At 37.3% G+C, this 23,335-nt stretch overlaps 2 protein-coding genes across 2 annotated transcripts; one reads left to right on the top strand and one right to left on the bottom strand.

Annotated features, from left to right (window-relative positions):
- Positions 1 to 995: 995 nt before the first annotated feature.
- On the bottom strand, positions 996 to 23,166 carry NME5 (NME/NM23 family member 5; the record flags this gene model as incomplete). The annotated part of the gene is made up of 5 exons (XM_081305133.1): positions 996 to 1,103; positions 7,650 to 7,768; positions 9,681 to 9,781; positions 10,528 to 10,733; positions 23,038 to 23,166. 5 exons carry the CDS (start codon positions 23,164 to 23,166, stop codon positions 996 to 998), a joined length of 663 nt encoding a protein of 220 aa, XP_081161259.1.
- On the top strand, positions 20,129 to 20,426 carry LOC308650323 (non-histone chromosomal protein HMG-17-like; the record flags this gene model as incomplete). The annotated part of the gene is made up of 1 exon (XM_081296392.1): positions 20,129 to 20,426. Exon 1 carries the CDS (start codon positions 20,154 to 20,156, stop codon positions 20,424 to 20,426), a length of 273 nt encoding a protein of 90 aa, XP_081152518.1. The 5' UTR covers positions 20,129 to 20,153.
- Positions 23,167 to 23,335: the final 169 nt, after the last annotated feature.

Below are 23,335 nucleotides of genomic sequence, written 5' to 3'. Positions count from 1 at the left end.
AAATCTCTTTGTCCTCTAAATGTTGTTTATAGTTTTTAATTTTGTTTTTTTGTTTTCTGGGAGTAGGTTGTGTGGCATTCTACCACTGTGTATATCCCCAGTCCATATAGAATTTTTTTAAAAATCATAATCCTGTCAAGATTTACTCATTATATTTAATCATCTTTTTAGTATCTTTTAAACTATAACAGTTTTTCCTATCTCCCCTTTTTTTTCCTTTCTTATTTTTTTCTTAACTGGGGATTGAACCCAGGAGCCTTCTACCATTGAGCCACATCTGCAGTCCTTTTTTTTAAAATTTATTTATTTTTATTTTTAGTTGTAGACAGACACAATACCTTTGTTTATTTTTATGTGGTGCTAAGGATCGAACCCAGTGATGCACATATGTGAGGCAAGCACTCTACCGCTGAGCCACAACCCTAGCCCCATATCTTCAGTCCTTTTTATTTTTTTAGACTGAGACTCACTAAGTTGCTGAAGCTGGTCTCAAACTCGCAATCCTCCCATCAGCCTCCTGAGTTGCAGAGATTATGGGCATGTACCATAGTGTGCAGCTTGGTTAAGATAATTGCTTTAGTGTCTTTTAATCTAGAATAGTTCTTCCTATTTCCATTTTCTTTTTCTTTCCCCCCTTGGACCTTACTCATGCTTGGCTACCAGAGATATATCCCCAGTCCTTTATAAATTTTGAGATAGGAAGCTCATTAAATTGCTAAGGCTGGCCTTAAACTTGAAATCTTCCCACCTTAGCCTTCCAAGTCACTGGGATTACAGGTGCATGCCACCCTGCTTATTTTAAAGAAATAAAGCCTTAGGAATAAGGTTTCTTTTTAATTTCTTTTCTTTATTTATTTCCTTTTTGTGTGATGCTAGGGATTGAACCCAGGAAGGTCACATGAGATAAGCAATGAATAAGGTGGTAGTTTTTTTTGATTGTTTGTTTTTATTTTTGTTTTTTAAAGCAGAAGCATAAGCTTTTGCAATAAGATAGTTCATGATTTGTTCTTTGGAGGATTTTGAGGCTCTTCTGCAATTATATGATGATAATCAAATTTGGGTTTGTTGGGATTATTCTGCAGCAACCAATCAGCTAGCCAAATCTATGGAAGAAAAGAAAAAAAAATCTTAAGTTAAATACTTAAATATTTCTTTCTAATACAAACTATATTAATTAGAAACTTAGTTTTCAATATCACTTTAAGGAAATGACCATTAAAAATCAAAAATGGAAATGACCATTAAAAATAAAAAATGATTTATATTATGCAAAATTATAAAGTATATGTCAAAATTGGAAAAGAAGAAGTAAAATTGTTCATAGATAGCATAATCCTACTTAAAAAAAAAAACTCAAAGAATTCATGAAAGTGAACAGAAGGTTGCATAGCTCAGTGGTAGAGAAAGCATGCTTACCATATGCATGCCTAGGGTTTGATCTTCAGTACCATTTAAAAAGAAAAGGAAACAAAGCAAAATAATAGACCCCCATATCTCTCTCTCTCTCTCTTTCTTTCTCTCTCTCTCTCTCTCTCTCTCTCTCTCTCTCTTTTTTTTTTTTTTTTTTCCTTTTTGGTACCAGGGATTGAACTCCAGGGCACTCAATCACTGAGCTGCCACATCTCCAGCCCTATTTTGTATTTTATTTAGAGACAGGGTCTCACGGAACTGCTTAGCACCTACTTTTTGCTGAGGCTTTGAACTCCTCCTACTTCAGCCTCCCAAACCGCTGGGATTACAGGTTTACACCATGGCGCCCAGCAAGACCCTATCTCTTAAAAAAAAAAAAAAAAAAAAAAAAAGAGAGAGAGAGAGAGAGCTGGGTACTGCGGTCTGCTTGTAATCCCAGGATTTGGGAGGCTGAGTCAAGAAGATTATAAATTTGAAGCTGGCCCCAGCAAATTAGTGAGGTTCCAAGCTACTAAGTGAGGGCCTGGTTCAAAATAAAAAAGGGCTGGGGGTGTAGCTCAGTGGTAAATCACCACTGGGTTCAAGCTCCAGTACCAAAATAAATAAATAAGTAAATAAATAAATGAACAAAACAACAAAGACAGACATAGAAGTTTAGTTGTAAATTTCCCCAAGCACATTCACATATCCAAAAGCATAATTAATGACCACAGTTCAGATAGTGTAGTTTAAAAAGTTACAAAGAGGGGCCTGGGGATGTGGCTCAAGCATAACATCCTCGCCTGGCATGTGTGGGGCACTGGGTTCGATCCTCAGCACCACATAAAAATAAAATAAAGACTTTGTGTCCACTGAAATTTTTTTTAAAAAGTTACAAAGATATAATTATATTAATAATTATTTGCTTTAATACAAATGTTCAGAACAAGGGATTTTTTTCAATGATGGCGCTCAAACCCAGGGGCCCCGTGCTATGCATAAGAGATGATTTTTTTTTTTTCTTTTGGTACCAGGGATTGAACCCAGGAGCGCTTAACCCCTGAGCCACATCCCCAACCCCTTTTTTATTGTTTTATTTTGACATAGGATCTCACTAACTTGCTGAGGCTGGCATTGAACTTGTGATCCTCCTGCATCAACCCCCTGAGTTGCTGGGATTACAGGTGTGCACCTCTGTACCTGGCACAAGAGGTGATTTTAACTATTTCCAGAAATAAATCCATACATCTGTGGCCAATTTACTTTTTAAAAATATTTTTAGTTGTCTCTTGACCTTTATTTTATTTATATGTGGTGCTGAGACTCAAAACCAATGTCTCACACTACATCCCCAGCCCCAATTTTGACAAAGGTACCAATTCCACTCATACAGAAAGAATAATTGCTTTAAACAAATGGTACTGTGACAACTAGGTTTCTATATGTAGAAGAATGAAATTGGACCCTTACCTCACAATACATATAAAAGTTAACTCCAAATGGATCAATGACTGACCTAATTATAAGAACTAAAAACTAATAAAATCCTGAAAACAAATGGGCAAAATTTCACAGCCTTGGATTTGGCAATAGAATCTTATATATAATAGTAAAAGCCCAAAACACAAAGAAAAACTTGGACTTTATCAAATTTGAAAAACTTTCATACTTCAAAGGATATAATTAATTAAGAAAGGGGAAAGACAATTTACAGAGTGGGAAAAAATATTTGCAAATCATGCATCTTATAAATATTTAATATCTGGAAATATTTTTTTAAAACCCTATAATTCATCAAAATAACCCAATTGAAAAATAGGCAAAGAACTCCAATTTTTTTTGATGGGTGGGTACTAGGGATTGAACTCAGGGGCACTCAACCACTGAGCCACATCCCCAGCCCTATTTTGTATTTTATTTAGAGACAGGGTCTCACTTAGTTGCTTAGTGCCTAGCTTTTGTTGAGCCTGGCTTTGAACTGCAATCTTACTGTCTCAGCCTCCCTTGCAGATGGGATTACAGGCATGGGCCACTGCACCCAGCAAGTACTCAAATTTGAATAGGCATTTCTTCGAATAAGGTATACAAATGGCCAATTAGTTCATGAAAAGATATTCAACATCATTAATCATTAGGAAAATGCAAATCAAAATCAAATGAAGGTCTGGGTTTGTGGCTCAGTGGTAGAGTGCTTGTCTCTCGTGCATGAGGCACTGGGGTAGATCCTCAACACCACATAAATAAATAAAATAAAACAAAAGTATTGTGCCCATCTACAACAACAACAACAACAACAACAAAGTCTTAAAAAAAAATGAAAACCACGCCTGGTGGTGGACATCTGTAATTCCAGCTACTCTGTAGGCCGAGATGGGACAATTGCAAGTTTGAGGCTAGCTGGGCAATCTAGCCAGATCCTGTCTCAAAAAAAAAAAAAAAAAAAAAAAAAAAAAAGGACTGAGAATGTAGCTCCAGTACTGCAATCACCAATACTATAAAACAAAATAAAAAAGAACATAAAAAATTGTGTTAAGTGGGGGCTGGGGTTGTAGCTCAGTGGTAGAGCGCTTGCCTCTCACATGCATGAGACACTGGGTTTGATCCTCAGCACCACATTAAAAAATCTTATAAATAAATAAGAAAACCAATGCACTAATTCTTTTTTTTTTTTGAGAGAGAGAGAATTTTTTAATATTTATTTTTTTTAGTTTTCAGTGGACACAACATCTTTATTTTATTTTTATGTGGTGCTGAGGATGGAACCCAGTGCCCCGTGCATACCAGGCGAGTTTGCTACCACTTGAGCCACATCCCCACCCTAATACACTAATTCTTAAAAAAAAAAATGTTATAAGTGAACTAAGCCACCACAAAAGAACACATATTGTATGATTCCATTTATATGAAATAAATACAACAATTTGATAGAGACAGGAAAAAAAATAGAAGATACCAGTTGAGAAAAAGAAGAGAATGGAGAGTAATTGCTTGATGGTTATAGAATTTCTGTTTGGAATAATGAGAACATTTTGGAAATAGGTAGTGGTAAAGGTTGTACAACATTGTAAGTATAATTAATGCCACTGAATTGTTCACTTTAAAAAGTTAAAATGGACGGGCTGGGATTGTGGCTCAGTGGTAGAGCACTCCCCTAGCACTGGTGGGACCCGGCTGATTCTCAGCACCACATTAAAAAATAATAATAATAAATAAAATAAAGGCATTGTGTTGTGTCCATCTACACCTAAAAAAAAAAAAGTTAAAATGGGGGCTGGGGTTGTCGCTCAATGGTAGAGTGCCTGCCTAGCACATGTGAGACACTGGGTTCAGTCCTCAGCACCACATAAAGATATGTCCATCTACAACTAAAACAAATATTTAAAAAAAATTTTAAATGGCAAATTTTATGCATATATAAATTATATATATTACACCACAGTAAAAATTAAAAATCAGGTATATACAAAAGTAGTGAAAATAGTGTTAAAGGTTATTTTGGCGGGTACTTGTTAAAACTATTGATCAAGCTGGGTGCTGAGGCATATGCCTATAATCCTAGCAGTTTGGGAGGCTGAGGCAGGAAGGATTGTGAGTTCAAAGCCAGCATCAGAAAATTTAGTGAGGCCTTAAGTAACTTAGTGAGACTCTGTCTCTAAATAAAATATTTTTAAAAAGGGTTGGGGATGTGGCTCAGTGGTTAAGCACCCCTGGGTTCAATAACCAGTACCAAAAAATCCAAAAACAGCAACAACAAAAACTACAGGTCAATGGAGCAGAGTACAGAATTTATTATGTGATTAAATCAAGCTTTACAAATCAATGTACAAGGACAATTGGTCAGGAAAATAATCAATATGCATCTTCATTTTGTGTTATATGCAAAAATAAATCCAATGCAGGATTAAGTCAAACATAAAAACTCTAGGACTGGGGATGTATGTAGCTTAGTGGTAAAGCACTTGCCTAGTATGTGTGAGGCCCTGGGTTCCATCCCTGAGAAAACAAAACAAAAATTCTAGAAGAGGGCTTGGAGATGTAGTTCAGTTGGTAGAGTGCTTGCCTAGCATGCACAAGGTGCTGGGTTTGATTCTCAGAATTGTAAAAAGTAAAATAAAGAAATAAAGTTATGGCGCACACCTGTAATCCCAGCGGCTCAGGAGGTGGAGGAGGCAGGAGGATCATGAGTTCAAAGCCAGCCTCAGCAAAAGTGAGACACTAAGTAACTAACTCAGTGAGACCCTGTCTCTAATAAAATACAAAATAGGGCTGGGGATGTGGCTTAGTGGTCAAGTGCCCCTGAGTTCAATCCCTGGTACCAAAAAAAAAAAAAAAAAAAAAAAAGAATTAAAACTGGGGCCTGGGGTTGTGGCTCAGTGGCAGAGAGCTTGCCTAGCACATGTGAGGCACTAGGTTTGATCCTCAGCATCACATAAAAATAGATAAAATGAATGTATTGTGTCCATCTACAACTAAAAAAAAATATTTTTAAAGAATTAAAATTTTAAATTTTCTTTTTTTCCCCCCTCAGTATTGGGACTCTCTACCACTGAGCTATATCCCCAGCCCTTTTTATTTATTTATTTTATTAATTTGTTGTTGTTGTTGTTAACAGGAATTAAACACAGAAGCTCTTAACCACTGAGCCACATTCCCAGACCTTTTTATTTTTTGTTTTGACACAGGACCTCACTAATTTGTTGAGGCTGCTTTTGAACTTGCAATTCTCCTGCCTCAGGCTATCAAACTGCTGGAATTACAGGCATGCACCTCTACACCCAGCAGTCACAGGCTTCTTATTAAATAAACATATTATTTTCACAATATGCCTATTTTATTTTCTGGTGAAAGCAGAAAATTAGTAGAAGGGATTAGATCTTTTCCATCTGGCAAGGTAGTACATATTTGTAATCCAAGATCCTCAAGAAGTTTTTTGGTAAGAGGATGGAAAATTCAAGGCCAGCCTAAGCACTGTATTAAAACCCTGTCTCAAAATTAAAAGGCTGGGATGTAGCTCAGGGGTAAAGCATTTGTGTGGCATGTAGGAGAGCCTTGGGTTCAATTCCCTGTACTGCAAAGAAAAGAAAAGCTGGCATTAAAGTAATCTTCCCTGCTGGGGCAGTGGTACATGCCTGCCATCTCAGTTACTTGGGAGGCTGAAGCAGAAGTGTCTCAAGTTTGAGGCCAGCCTCAGCAATTTATCAAGATTCTGTCTCAAAAGGTGGGTGAGGGGCAGTGCTGGGGTTTTATACCTCAGTGGTAGGGTACTCGTGGATTCTGTCCCTAGGATTGCATTAAATAAGATAACCTTCCCTGATGATCTTTGAGAGTCTTCAAATGGGTAGGAGTAACTGTAAAGACGACACTGGATGACAGTTGACCCTGAATAACTATCCTAATTCCTTCTACCAAACTATTCTTACATTTTACTGAGCATTGTGGAGGCATTTGGGAATGTGAATAAATATAAGTTGCTCTAGTTAAAAAAAAATAGATATTATGATGCCAGGCACCATGGCACATAACTGTAATACCAATGACTGGGGAAACTGGAGGATCACAAGTTCAAGGCCAGCCTCAGCAATTTATTTAATATTTATTTTTTAGTTCTCAGCGGACACAACATCTTTGTTGGTATGTGGTGCTGAGGATCGAACCCGGGCCGCACGCATGCCAGGCGAGCGCGATACCACTTGAGCCACATCCCCAGCCCCTCAGCAATTTATTGATACCCTATCTAAAAATTTAAAAAAAATAAAAAGGTCTGGGATGTGGTTTAGTGGTAGAGTGTTCCTGGGTTCAAACTCAAGTACTACAAATAGATAAAAAAAAATGTTTAATTTTTAAAAAATATTAGATAACATGAGAATTAAAATGCTGAACAAAATTTAGCAAGTAAATAAGTAATCAATAGTTATGCTAAATATCTGAAATGTATATAAAATAGTTTTTTTTTAGATTTTTTTTTAAGAGAGAGTGAGAGAGGAGAGAGAGAGAGAGAATTTTTAATATTTTATTTTATTTTTTTTAGTTCTCCGCGGACACAACATCTTTGTTGGTATGTGGTGCTGAGGATCCAACCCGGGCCGCACGCATGCCAGGTGAGCGCGCTACCACTTGAGCCACATCCCCAGCCCCTATAAAATAGTTTTTAAAATGCTCATTTTAAGAAAGCTTTCAATACTTTCACTATTTCAAAAAATACAATGTTTTAAAATGACAACTACAGACAACACTTTTTTAATGTACAAAAGATTTCTTACAAAAGGATCTCTTGGTTTTTGTTTACAAAGCTCTGTGAGTCCTTTAAGCAGAGTTGGTGTGACATATAAATTTAAATAGTCCTTAGCAGCTTGTCCAATTGGAATGGGCTCAACAATCACTGCAAATACAAATATATTCTTGTTAAAACAAACATAAGTGATGAAATATAAGAAAGTTATTTGAAAGGATACCAGAGGGCTGGGATTGTGGCTCAGTGGTAGAGGGCTTGCTTTCTGTGTGAGGCATTGGGTTTGATTCTCAGCACTGCATATCAATAAATGAATAAAATAAAACTCCATCAACAACTAAAAACTATTAAAAACCTAGCGCGGTGTCTGAAACCTAGCGCGGTGGCAGACACCTATAATCCCAGCTTACTCATGAGGCTTAAAGAGGAATATCACAAGTTTGAGGCCAGACTAAGCAATTTGGGAAGACCCTATCTTTAAATATAAATGGGGGGGGGTTGGGATTGTGGCTCAGAGGTGGAGCACTCACCTAGCATGTGTGAGGTATTGGGTTTGATCCTCAGCACCGAATTAAAAAAATAAAATAAAGATATTGTGTCCACCTATAACTAGGATCACATATGTGCAATACCACGCCCAGTTTTTATAAAATAAATACTGTTTTATAAATATAAAGTATTTTATAGTAGACAATATTATGAAAAATGTGAATAAATGTTCAAAACTAGGAGATAATTCATTCAACAAATAATAAGTACTTTACACAGTGTTACAGAAACAAAAGTAAATAATACATAGTTCTTGCTCTTACAGAGTACTGAGTATACATATAAAATGTTTCCATCTATACAATTTTATTAATATTTCTACTCTTTTCAAATTTTTAAATATGTCAGATTCAGAAATTTTTAGACTTTTCAGTTTTATTTTCTTGTCACACTACAAGTGACAAGTCTTACAATAAATAGAATTTATAAAGAATATATTTAGGGTTGGGGATGTGGCTCAAGCGGTAGCGCGCTCGCCTGGCATGCGTGCGGCCCGGGTTCGATCCTCAGCACCACATACCAACAAAGATGTTGTGTCCGCCGAGAACTAAAAAATAATTATTAAAAATTCTCTCTCTCTCTCTCCTCTCTCACTCTCTCTTTAAAAAAAAAAAGAATATATTTATATTCAGGAAACTGATAGAACATTGTAAGTTCAAGGCCAGCTTCAGCAATTTAGTGAGAAACTGTCTTAAAATAAAAAGGGCTGGGGAAGTAGTTCTATGGTAAAGTACCTCTGATTCAATCCCCAGGATCTGCACCTCCCCACCCTGCCATATATATATATAATAAGTAATAGTAGGTCCATTATTTTTCTTTTTCCTATCTGCAATGCTGGGGATCAAATCCAGGATATGGTGCATTCTTAAGCAAGTGCTTTCCTCCAGATACACTGAGATATACCCCCAGCCCAATGTGTTACTTTTAATAAAGATGAGAAAGTAAAGCTACTGGTCACCAGATTTTCTTTTTGTTAAAAATATGATTGAAAACCATCCCAAAATATCAGTGCTGTTCCTTACTATGTCCTCTTCCAAGAAGCTTACAACGTCCACAGTAGAATGGAAACAAAAAAAAGATCCTAGAATTGTTAATTTCATAACTGCATGAGACTTTGTTAGGCAAACAGTTAACTGTTAGAGAAGATGGTAAATCAATTGTAATTTCTAAGAGAGTTCCTTTTCTTCCTTCCTTCCCCTACTTCTCGTATAAAAAGTTTTATTGAAGCACTAAAGATTAGGAGAAGAGCAACCCTAAATATGTCTAGTCCAAGAGAAAGAAAGAAAAAAAAAAAAAAAACTTTCAAAAGATTCCCTAAAGGGCACAGTTTAGTTCTGTGGAAAATGTTTAGTTTTCGATTTGTGGCTTCAAGTTATTGAGTAACTCCAACTTGAAAATATGACAAAATATATTGGAGAAAACTCCTGTTATCTTCCTTCCCAGCCATATCTTCAAAAGAAAAGAAAAATCAAATAAGGTGATAGAGTTGACAGATCAGTCACATGTAACTCACCTTTAGGAAACATGAAACGAATTTCTCTTTCTGCTGCAGTAAAGTCATTACTCCCATGAAGTGCATTCCTCAGGTCATCTGTGCCATAAATTGCCCTTAGACTAAAAGTAAATTAGAGTTGATGCCCATCCAATCCACATCTTTTCCTTATTTCATATGAATGCATTCTACTTAGAAATCTTACAGAAGCATTGCCACTTCTTACATTTGATATATTTTGAACTTTAGCTTATATCTATCTAGATAAGGGCCAAATACATTTAAATCTGCAGGAAGGATATACTGGGAAAATAGGAGTTCTCTATGTAAGAAAGAGGTGTTATTTTGTGAGAACTGAAAAAGCAATGCATACACAGAAGTGCCAGAACTCAGGGTAAGGATGTGGCTTAGTGGTAGATGGTTGCCTGGCATGTGTGAGGCCCTAGGTTCAATCCCCAACAATGGGTGTGGGTTGATGGCGTTCAAGAACTCAGTGTCCTCTTGTTTTCAGACATTAGTGATAATGCTGAAAATTTGGGTTTCTTCTGAATTACCAATATTCTTTTAAAATACCATACCAATTTTCCCATGAAAAATCCTACTTCAGTGGCAGTTTAATTCAAGGATAAGAAAAGAATAAGGCTAATTAATCATAAATTATAATTTTCTGAGGCCTTTTGTAGTATTTGGTATTAAGATAGACACTGAAATAGTTAAAATAGAAAATCAAAACCCCACAGACTCCTCAAAGAAAAGCTAATTGAGGAAAACTTCTAAATAAAAGAAAATTCCCATTACAATAAAATCAGACTTTCTTTTTAAAAAATTTTTACAGATGGATTCAATTCTCCCATCCCAGGAAGATTACCTGTCTGGGTGTGTCTCCTTAGCTACTAAAGAATTACTTGGTCCCAAAAGTTCTTTCCAGTAAGCGATGGCTTTATGTCTAGCTAATATCATGGCAACAAGTGGTCCAGAACTCATGTAGGCTGTTAAATTTGGGAAAAACATTTTCCCATACTGTTCCACATAAAAGTTACTACAGTGCTCAGGGCTAAGATGTAGTTTTCTTCTCTATAAGAAAAACAAAGTTAACAAAAGCATTTAAAGTGACAGTTCAATAGTACCTTATTAAGTCATTAATAACTTGAAATTAGTACCAATCTAATTACAAACTTGGCTTATCTTTATATTATGAAGAAAGAACATGATAATTAAATGTATACTGAAATAAGATAATAAGAGGTATTATGTAACCTACTGAAGAAAAATGATTCCAGTTTGGCAACTTCCTTACTAATGACAAATTCATCATATTTCCTTTTTTTTTTTTTTTTTTTTTAGTGATACTGGGGATTTAACCCAGGGGCCTTCTACACCCCCAGCCATTTTTATTTTATTTTAATTTTATTTTGAAACAGACTGGACTTGAATTTGTAGTAATCTTTCCTCAACCTCCAACTTGCTAAAATTACAGGCATACACAATTGCACACTGCTCCTTCCCACTTTTTTTGGTTCTTGGGATTAACTCAGGGATATTCTACCATGAAGCTACATTCCCAGCCCTTTTTATTTATTTATACTGAGAATTTATTTATTTGGAATTAATTAATTAAAATTGGGGGTTGAACACAGGGGCACTTTACCACTGAGCTACAAACACAGCCTTTTTAAAATTTTTTAAATTTTTTTTATTGGTTGTTCACAACATTACAAAGCTCTTGACATATCATATTTCATACATTAGATTGAAGTGGGTTATGAACTCCCAATTTTACCCCAAATGCAGATTGCAGAATCACGTTGGTTACACATCCACATTTTTACATAATGCCCTATTAGTAACTGTTGTATTCTGCTACCTTTCCTATCCCCTACTATCCCCCCTCCCCTTCCCTCACATCTTCTCTCTCTACCCCATCTACTGTAATTCATTTCTCTCCTTGTTTATTTTCCCATTCCCCTCACAACCTCTTATATGTAATTTTGTATAGCAATGAGGGTCTCCCTCCATTTCCATGCAATTTTCCTCTTCTCTCCCTTTCCCTCCCATCTCATGTCTCTGTTTAAAGTTAATCTTTTCTTCCTGCTCTTCCTCCCTACTCTGTTCATAGTTGCTCTCATTATATCAAAGAAGACATTTGGTATTTGTTTTTTAGGGATTGGCTAGCTTCACTAAGCATAATCTGCTCTAGTGCCATCCAGTTCCCTGCAAATTCCATGATTTGTCATTTTTTAGTGCTGCGTAATATTCCATGGTGTATAAATGCCGCATTTTTTTTATCCATTCATCTATTGAAGGGCATCTGGGTTGGTTCCACAGTCTAGCTATTGTGAATTGTGCTGCTATGAACATCGATGTGGCAGTATCCCTGTAGCATGCTCTTTTAAGGTCTTCAGGGAATAGTCCGAGAAGGGCAATAGCAGGGTCAAATGGTGGTTCCATTCCCAGCTTTCCCAGGAATCTCCAAACTGCTTTCCAAATTGGCTGCACCAATTTGTAGTCCCACCAGCAATGTACAAGAAACACAGCCTTTTTTAATTTTTATTTTTAGACAGGGTCTCAAATTAAGTTGCTAAGGTTAGCCTCAAACTTGTGATCCTCCTCCCTCAGCCTTCTGAGTAACTGAGATAATACATGTAAGCCCCCATCACATCTCCTTCCTAAAGTAATATTCCAATTATCAAGATGTTGTTAATGTGTACTTCATACATATTAAAGAAATAAAATTGGACTTCTGAATATTTCAAATTCATCTTTTACTATATATGTGTGATTTTTTCCATTCTTTGTTAAATTTTTCTACATTACTTGGGAAACTGGTTTCGTTATGGTCATTAGAAATATCATGCAGAGGGCTGGGGATGTGGCTCAAGCGGTAGCGCGCTCGCCTGGCATGCGTGCGGCCGGGTTCAATCCTCAGCACCACATACCAACAAAGATGTTGCGTCCGCCGAGAACTAAAAAATAAATATTAAAACAAAAAGAAATATCATGCAGAAAAATGATGCAGTAAGGAACATTTTCACTTGAATGTTATATATTCTTTATTCTGGTTCCGACATATCTGTTGATTTCACTGTAATCCTAAGAAAAATTAGTTGGGTTTCATTTCTCCATTTGACATAACATGAAACATTTTGGACAAATAAATGCCCCCCCCCTCCACAAATGTGAAGCTTTATAAGAAGGAACAATTAGGACTGGGGATATAGCACAGTTGGTAGAGCGCTAGCCTGGCATGTATCAGGCCCTGGGTTCAATCCCCAGCACCACAAAAAAAAAAAAAAAAAAAAAAAGAAGGGGCAATTAAATTTTAAAAATCATGGTAGCTGGGTCAATCATTTTCCCCAATTTGAATATCACTTATTCCATAAAAGCAGTTATTTTGAGTGCTGGAAAAAAAAAACTAAATAAATCACCAACCTTGTGGAAACTCATGCCTGTAATCCCAGCAATTGGGGAGGCTGAGGCAGGAGGATCACAAGTTCAAAGCCAACTTCAGCAATTTAGTGAGGCTCTGAGCAACTTAGAGAGAATCTGTCTCAAAATTAAAAAAAAAAAAAAATTTTAAAAGGGCTGGGGATGTTGCTCAGTGGTTAAGTGCTCCTGGGTTCAAATCACCAGTTGAACCTGGTGTTACACACCTGTAATTCCAGCTATTCAGAAGGTTGAGGCAGGGTTTGGCAAATTTGAAATCAGCCTAGTGAATTTCCTGGGACCTTGTCTGTCTCTCTGTTTCTCTCTCTCTCTCTCTCTCTCTCTCTCTCTCTCTCTCTCTCTCTCTCTCTTTTTTCTTTTCGTATTAGAGATTGAACCCAGGGGTGCATTTTACTACTGAGTTACATCCCCTTTTTATTTATTATCTTGAGACAGGGTCTCACTAAGTAGTTTAGGGCCTCGATAATTCACTGAGGCCGGCCTTGAGCTTGCAATGCTCCCAAATCAGCCTCCCAAATCTCTGGGATTACAGATGTGCACCATGTGCCTGGCTGAGACTCTGTCTTAAAATTAAAAATGGGTTGGGAATGTGGCTCAGTGGTAGTGTCCCTAGGTTAATCTCTAGAACAGAAGGATAAAAATAGACACCAATATCTGGGGACAGTGGTCCACACATGTAGTCCCAACTACTTGGGAGCCTGAGACAGGAGGAATTAGTTGGGCCCATGAGTTAAAAGGCCAGCTGGGCAACATTCTCTAAAGAAAAAAAAAGACATCAAAGAATTTCTGACTAGAGTATGGAGTAAAGATAGTAAGACATGGAGAGAAGTCCCTAGGCAAAGGATAAAAATCTCCATCATTTTTTTTTTTTAATTTAAATTTACTTTGTGTGTATGTGTGTGTGTGTAGTGCTGGGGACTGAAACTTGGACTCGCACATGATAAGCAAGCACTCTACCACTAAGCTACATTTTTAATTTCTATTTTTATTTTTGTAGTGCTGGGGATTGAATCCAGGCTTCACATAGGCTCTGCTACATCTCTAGTCCTGCTTCACCATTTTTGTTATTTTGTTTTTGAATTTTGAGATAGGCTTTCACTAAGTGGTCCAGGATGGCCTAGAACTTGCAATCTTCCTGCCTCAGCTTCCCAAATTGCTGGGATTATAGGTATGCGCCATCAAGCCCTGGCCTAACTTTATTTTTTTGTGGTGCCAGGGATCTGAACCTAGGGCCTAACACACGATAGGCAAGCACTCTATCACTGAGCTACACCCCAAGACTAACTTTATTTTTTCACTTACAAAGAATAAACATTATACTTATTGATGGGGTACCATGTGAGATACACACACACACACACACACACACACACACACACACACACACACACAATGTGTAATTGGGAGGGATAGGAGGGATACTGGGGACTGAACCCTGGGGCTCCTTTACCACTGAGCTATATCCCAGTCCTGTATTTTTTTTTTTTTTAAGTTTGAGACAGGATCTCCCTAAGTTGCTAAGGCTAACTTTGAATTTGCAATCCTCCTACTTCAGTCTCCCAAATTGCTGGAATTACAGGTGTGCTACAGGTGTGAACCCTATGCCCACCATTGTTTTTTTTTTTTTTTTTGTTTTGTTTTTTTTTGTTTGTTTTTTTAGGTACTGGGGATCAAACCCAGTGGGGCTGTACCACTGAGTTACATCCTAGTCCTTTTTGTTTTGAAACAGGGTCTCACTAAATTGTCCAGGCTGGCCTCAAAACTCTAGATTCTCCTGTTTTAGCCTTCTGAGTAACTGGAATTACAGGCTTATACTACCACACTTGGCACATTGTATAATGTTTAGATCAGGTTAAACATATCCATCTCCCCAAACATTATCATTTCTTTATGGAGAAAACATTAAAACTCCTTTCTTCTAGCTTTTTGAAATATATAATCCATTATCATACTGTGCAATAGCATGCCAGAACATCTTATCCAATCTAATTAAAGTTCAGTACCTACAGATCAACTTCTCTTCATTACTCCAACCCTCCCCCATTCTCTTGTGTGTGGTAAAAAGTTTTATTTTAAATATTAAAAGAGTCCAATCTGATGAATTTCTAAACCTAAACTACTGTAAAAATTCTTGGCCTACCTGGGCATGGCGGTATGCCTGTAATCCCAGCAACTCAGGAGGCTGGAGCTGGAGGATTGGAAGATAGAGGCCAGCCTCGGCAAACTAGCAAGACCCTATTTCAAAATCAAGGGGGAAAAAAAGCAGGGAGGTGCTACGGATGTAGCTCAGTGATAAAGCATCCCTGGGTTCAATCCCCAGTACCAAAAAAAAAAAAAAAAAAAAAAAAAAAGCTAGGGGATGTGGCTCAATGGTTAAGCACCCCAGATCCAAGTCTTGGTTCCTAAATAAATAAATAAATGGCCAGTTATGGTGGCCGGCACCTGTAACTCCAGTGGCTCAGAAGGCTGAGGCAGGACAATCACAAGTTCAAAGCCAGCCTCCCCAATTTAGTGAGGCCCTGTCTCAAAATAAAATAGGAGCCAGGCACAGTGGTGCATGCCTGATATCCCAGTGACTAGGAAGGCTGAGACAGGATGTTTGTGAATTCAAAGCCAGCCTTAGCAATTTAGTGAGGCCCTAAGCAACTCAATGAGACCCTGTCTTTAAATAAAATATAAAACGGGGCTAGGGATGTGGTTCAGTGGTCAAGCACCCCTGGATTCAATTCCTGGTACTTAAATAAATAAATAAGGCTGGCATTTTGGCTCAATAGTTGAGCACCTCTATGTTCAATCATCATCATCATCATCATTATAAAGTTAAATTAAATTCAGCTGGTAATGGTGGCATACCTGCAATCTTAGAGGCTCAAGAGTCTGAGTTCAAGCCTAGCCTGCTCAATTTAGCAAGACTCTCAGCAACTTAGAGAGATACTGTCTCAAAACAGAAAATAAAGAATTGGATGTAGCTCAATGACAAAGTGCTCTGGGTTCAATCCCTAGTACCAATAGATAAAAAATAAAGGGCTGAGTGTGGTGGGGCACCCTGTAATCCCAGCAGCTCAGGAGGCTGAGGCAGGAGGATTGAAAATTTAAGTCAGCAATTTAGCAAGACCCAGTCTCAAAATAAAACATAAAAAGGGCTGAGGATGTGATTCAGTGGTTAAGGGACCCTGGGTTCAATCTCTGGTAACACACACACACACACACACAGTTACACTCATTCATGCCCAACAAAGACCACTAATTTGCATAAGAACCATACACAGTATCTGTCTCAATTTTAAATAATAGTATCAAGGATTAGCTAAATCAAGTGCTTTTGAAACTTCTCACTTCCTTATTAACAACTGTAAATAAGACATTCTTTGATCTATATATTTTGACTAATTTTAGCCTTCAAAGAAGGTTTTGACAAGTTTGTCAAACCTGTAATACCAGAGACTTGGGAGGCTGAGGCAGGATGATAGTGAGTTCAAAGCCAACTCAACAATTTAGCAAGCCCCTGAGCAACACAGCAAAATCCTTTCTCAAAATAAAACATAAGGGGTTGGGTTTGTAGCTCAGTGGTAAAACGTTTGCCTAGCACATATGAGGCACTGGGTTTGATCCCAGCACCACATAAAAATAAATGAATAAAATAGTTATATGTCCATCTACAACTAAAAATATTAATAAAAAAATAAATAAAACATATAAAGGGCTGGGGATATTGCTCAGTGGTTAAGTGCCCCTGGGTTTAATTCCTGCTACCAAAATAATAATAATAATAATAATAATAATAATAATAATAATAATAATAATAATAATAAAATTAAAAAAAGAAAGAAAGAAAAAAAGACCTTCTTTATTGTGAATGATACAGAATGATACATCATCAATTTTCCTTTTTCTTCATTTAATCCTTGTTTAAAGCTAGGTGTGATAGTGCATGCCTGTAATCCCAGAAATTTGGGAGCAGAGGGTGAGGCAGGAAGATTGCAAGTTTGAGTCTAGCCTTGAAAACGTAGTGAAACCCTATCTTAAAATAAAAAATAAAGGGCTGGGGATATGGCTCAGTTGGTAAAGTGCTTGCCTCATATGCATAAGCCCCTGGGTTCAATCCTTAGCACCACAAAAAAATAAATAATATAAAAAATAAAAAGGTCTAGGGATATAGCTCAGTGGTAGATGCCTCTGTGTTCCATACCCAGTACCAAAGAAAAGAACAGAAAAATAAGTCCTTGTTTAGGATTCTCATTCACAAAATCATTTTGAGAACACTGTATGTATGACCCAGTATCAAGTAATTTAGATTCAGATGCACTGACATTCTGAAATTGCAATTTCCTTATGTTGAAGATGCTGGTTTCTTTGAAAAGGTCTGATTGTTTACTTACTACTTAAAGAAGTTTTACCACACTGTATTAGGAATTCAGTGAAGATCTTGTTTTCCTTACTCTTTCTCATTCTCAAAAGTGTTGTGCTCATATTTTTTTTTTTTTTTTTTTTTTGGTACTGGGGAAGGAACCATTACATTACCAAGGGTGCTTAACCACTGATCCACATCCCTAGACCTTTCTTTTTTTTTTTAATGTTTATTTTTTAGTTGTAAGTAGACACAATACCTTTATTTTATTTATATGTGGAACTGAGGATCAAACCCAGGGCCTCACACATACTAGGAAAGTGCCTTACCATTGAGCCACAACTCCAGCCCCACTCCTTTTTCTTTTTTTGAGACAGGCTCTTGCTAAGCTGCTGAGGCTGGTTTTGAACTCAAATCCTTCTGCCTCAGCCTTCCCATCCATTGAGATTACAGGTGTGTGCCACTGTGCCTGGCTCATCGGTTCTTTTTGTGAACCATTTATAAGGTAAGATGGTGGATTTACACAGGCCTATGGAGTGCTGGGTAAAATCATGGCTAAGCCTGATATACTTTGCATTTTGAAAACAAAATCTTGGTTTATTTCCCAGGGCTAATGTGGAATTGGGTCCCGCCCCAAAACTTTTTTTTAAATTTTTATTTATTTATTTTTTTAGTACTGGGGATTGAACCCAGAGGTGCTTAACCACTAAGCCACATCCCCTAGCCCTATTTTGTATTTTATTTAGAGACAGAGTCTCGCTGAGTTGCTTAGGTCCTCACTAAATTGCTGAGGCTGGCTTTGAACTCAAGATCTGCAGGATTACAGGAGTGGGCCACTGCACCAGGCCCTCCCCTAAACCTTTTAAAGGGAGCTCTACTTGACTCTATAGCAGACTCCCAAAGAGGTCTGTCAGTTGTCCCCTTCCTCCCCAGCACTCTACCATTCCCAATGTACCACATGCCTCTTAAGCAGGGAAAGCTACCTTCTGCAGTATGCTAGCTAATGCAGCATCTTTTTTTTTGGCAGTTATAAAGAAGTAAATTACTTAGATCCAAGTTATTTATCACTTCTGTTCAAGTCAAAATGAGTTAACATTATTCAACTGAAAAAGTAAATATAAATGACATGCTTCTTAAAACATAAATATTTCAGTGACTCAATTTTAAACTCACATTTCTAGTTATTTTCTGGATAAATAAACTCAAACTCATGGTGGTACATGGACCTGAAATGTGACAATACAACCCTTTGACCTGGGTAATCCTGTATAAAACATAAAATCATGCTACCACAAAAAAAGTATCAGACTGATACAGGGATATAATTTTTAAACTTAGATTCCTAAGTGAATACAACATTTTTGTTTCTGCAGTAGTTTCTTATGCATTTGAATAAGCTTTGAATGTAAGAGCTAAGTGAATACTAAGTGTAAGGAAGCTCTAAGGAAATTTCCCCCTTGGTTTCCTGCTAGAAAATATTGTGTCCATAAGTAGAAGTGAATAAGCAATACAGCATCATTTAAAAAAATAAGGTCCATCTTTAAAGTTAATACTGATCAGTATGCCATTGTTTGCTTTAAAATTAAATCAGGTGAAATTTTTTGAAATTAGGTTGACAAAAAGAGAAGCAGTAATATCAATTACAACCAGTACAGAACTCTTAATTCGAAACAAAGGAAAGACTGCCACCTACTGAGAAGAAGATATATAATTTTTCAGAAATCTTTCCCAAATAGAACAGGAAAGCCTCAAATTCAATGGACTCCTAACTCCAAGAAAGCCTATTTTTAAAAGCATACAGTAGTACAAAAGGACAAATATTGTATGATTTCACTTACATGAAATAGCTAGAATAGTCAAATTCCTAGAGATAGAAACTAGAATAGCAGTTACCAGGGGATGGGGGAGAGGGAACAAGGAGTTATTTTTTAAATGAGTAGTTTTAGTTCCAGAGATGGGTGATGGTGATATTTACACAATGTGAATGTATTTAATGGCACTTAAATGAACCCTTGCCAGGTGTGCTGGCTCATGACTGTGGCCCTAGTGATTCAGAAAGACTGAAATCTTGAGATCAGCCTCAGCAATTCAGCAAAACTTTACACAATTTAGCAAGACACCGCCTCAAAATAAAAAAGACTAGGATTTATTGGTAAAGTGCCCCTGAGTTCACTCCCCAGGACCAAAAAAAAAAAAAAAAAAAGTTGTACCTTTAAAAATGAGCTGGACACGGCGGCTCATGTCTGTAATTCCAGTAAATCAGGAGGTTGAGGCAGGAGGATCACAAATTTGAGGCAATTTAGTGAAATCCTGTATCAAAAGAAAAAAAACCTAAAAAGAGGCTGAGGATGTGGCTCAGTGGTAGAGCACCTCTGGGTTCAATCCCCAGTGTAAGAAAGAAAAATGTTAAAATGGTACATTTTATTATGTGTATTTTACCACAATTAAAGAAGAAAAACAAAGCAGCAGCAGTAACAGCAACATACAATACACCATGGCTTATTGGGTAAGATTGGCATGCCTATAATCCTAGCCCAGGGGAAGCTGAGGCAGAAGGATCAAGTTCAAGGCCAGCCTCAGCAACTTATTAAGAACCTCAAAATAGGAAGAAGAAAAGGCGAGAACGACCCAGACTGACCAAAGCCGCGTGCTGCCGCTGCAACCCCAAGTCCAGCGCCTGCGTCCTGCCGCCCCATCCCACTATGCCCAAGAGAAAGGCTGAAAGGGATGCTAAAGGAGATAAAGCCAAGGTGAAAGACGAACCACCGAGAAGATCTGCAAAGTTGTCTGCCAAACCTGCTCCTCCAAAGCCAGAGCCCAAGCCTAAAAAGGCCCCTGCAAAGAAGGGAGAGAAGGTACCCAAAGGGAAAAAGAGAAAAGCTGACACTGGCAAGGATGGGAATAACCCTGCAGAAAATGGAGATGCCAAAACAGACCAGGGACAGAAAGCTGAAGGTGCTGGAGATGCCAAGTGAAGTGTGTGCGTTTTTGATAACTGTGTACTTCTGGTGACTGTATAGTTTGAAATACTATTTTTTATCAAGTTTTATAAAAATGCAGAATTCTGTTTTACTTTTTTTTTTAAGTTATGCTGTTAGCACACAGAACACTTCATTGTTGTTTTGGGGGGGAAGGAGCATATGTCACTAGTAGAATGTCTCCAAAGCTGGATTGTTGTGGGGGAAAACACCTTTCCCTTCTAGTTTTGAGAGACTTCCTCTTTGTTCCCAAGAGGAAGGGATTCCCTGATGTTGGCACACATAGCCACCTTGGCACACATAGACACTTTGGCACAAATGACTTGTGGTATGGAAAAACTCAGACTCATCTGTATGTCCTCCTGTCCCTGTCTGTCATCGGCATAGACTTAACTTCCCTAAACTCAGACCTATTGGGACCTGATTCCAGTGTGATTACCAGTGTGTGGGGCAATCTGGACTTTCCAGTGACATCATTGAGAATAGTGTCCCTCAGAAGAACAGCAGTTCCTTTTCTAGATTGCGGATCTTCAGATTAATAATTTTTGCCATTTTCCTTTCATTTCCTGAAAGTCAGGGTTGGCTTGTGAAAAGTTGTTAAACAACATGCTAAATGTGAAATGTCAACCCTCACTCTAAACTTTCCCTATTCAGAGCATCAAATGAAGACTTCATTGGGTTTTATAGTGGCTTTCTGATTTTGGTAGTCCATTCAAGAAGGGAGTTTGAAAGTTTTTGTATACTGTTAACGATTGTCTGCCCATGTCCTGCCTGAAATACTATGATTGTTTATGAAAAGTATCTTTGGATACAGTTAAAAAAAAGAACCTCAAAATAAAAATAAAGGGCTGGAAATGTAGCTCAATATACAATGGCTGCTTTTGTCTGAAACTTACTGCTAACTAAACCAAGTGATACACAAACACACAAACTGATTATTAGGAGGGTTTTTTTTTTTTTTTTTTTTTTTTTGTGTGTGTGTGTGTAGACTATTGGGAACTGAATCCAAGAGCTCTCTAACACTGAGCCCCAGACTGGCCTTGAACTGGTGATCTTCTGCTTCAGCCTCCCAATTCACTGGGATTACAGGCATATGCCACCGTGCCAACTGAATCTTTTAATTATATTAAATATGTCCCTACACTTTCTTGTACCATCCCTATGCTCAGCCCTCACCTATCCATGAAAGCTCAACTGAAATCACATGTCTGAACAGACAACTGAAGTTTTTTTATTCTTAAAATACTAACTAAATAAGCACTATGGTACCATATACATACATGTAAGAGAATAAAATACTAGGGGCTGGGTTTGTGGCTCAGTGGTGGAGTGCTTGCCTAACATGTGTGAGGCACTGGATTCGATCCTCAGCACCACATAAAAATAAATAGATAAATAAAGGTATTGTGTCCATCTATAACTAAAAAAATATTTTTTAAAAAGAATAAAATACTAGAAATTCAAATAAGATAGTAAAAAGAGGACAAGTTAAAATTATTCAATTCTGGGCTGGGGATACAGCTCAGTTGGTAGAGTGCTTACCTCACATGCAAAAGGCCCTGGATTCAATCCCCAGCACCATACATACAAGCGCGTACACACACACACACACACACATATTCAATTCTGCTGGGCAAGCAACTCAGTGAGACCCTGTCTTAAATAAAATACTAAAAAAGGCTGGAGATGTGGCTAAGTGGTTGAGTGCCCTTGAGTTCAATCCCTGGTACTCCCCCTCCCCCCCAAATTCAATTCTATTTGATAATTTTTACATTTTTAAAAAATGTTTATTTTTTAGTTTTAGGTGACCACAATATCTTCATTTTATATTTATGTGGTGCTGAGGATCAGCATGCTAGAGGAGCACTCTACCACTGAGCCACAATCCCAGCCCCTACATTTTATATTCATTTTCAAACCTTTAGAATACTATAAAACAAATGTAAGGTGTAAAATACTAAATGCTTATAATAATTGAAAAAATAGCAACAATTTAAAAATCCATCCATAGAGAATCAAGTAAATTAACTGTATGGGCAAATATTACACCTAAATTAGAAAGGATAAGATAGATTTGGATGTAATCTGAATGCTATCTAAGGGATTTTGTAAAGGGGCACAGGGGATAGAACAGCTCTATTTTAAGTGGGAAAAATGTTTGTGGGGCTGGGGTTGTAGTTCAGTGGTACAGCACTTGCCTAGCACATGGGAAGCACTGGGTTTGATCCTTAGCACCATGTTAAAAAAAATAAATAAAATAAGGGTATTGTGTTCATCTACAACTAAAAATAATTCTTAAAAAAAGTTTTTAAACACATAGATAACTCCTGGAAGACCAGAAAGTGTTAAGTGGTTGTCTCTCTCTAGAGATTGGGATGTGGGGTGGGAGATGGGAAGGTGAAGGAAAAAGCGATTTATTTCTCATTTTATTTCCACTTGAACTGTGACAAAAACTTAACTGTCACATATCATTTTTATATTTAGAAAAATAAAGCTAAATTTAATGCTTAACACTAAGGTTCTAAATGGGTAGGCACATTTACATAAACATTTAAAGGGAGGGGGTGTCAAAGATTTTTTAAAAAGCATGATCATGCCCAGAAGTTACCTGAACAATTGTGAATCCAGATCTTAGAATAATATCTTGTATCTCTTCCTCTTTGTCAACAATATCTGGTTTGATAATAGCCAGAGTTTTTTCTACATATATCTGAGGTGGGGGCATTGATATCTCCATTCTGGCTTTTCTGGGTACAATTTAGAAGTTTCTTGACAGATATCAACTGCAATGACACACATCCCCCCACCCCAAATACAACATAACTTTAATTAAGAATAGTAGTATTAGGTGATAGATTTTATTAATTTATAAAGGGAGAACTGCCATGTTTTCCTACAAACAGTCT

Source organism: Spermophilus citellus, assembly GCF_964194105.1.
Source record: "Spermophilus citellus genome assembly, chromosome: 1".
Taxonomy (NCBI): domain Eukaryota; kingdom Metazoa; phylum Chordata; class Mammalia; order Rodentia; family Sciuridae; genus Spermophilus; species Spermophilus citellus.
This window is presented reverse-complemented; position numbering and strand designations above follow the sequence as displayed.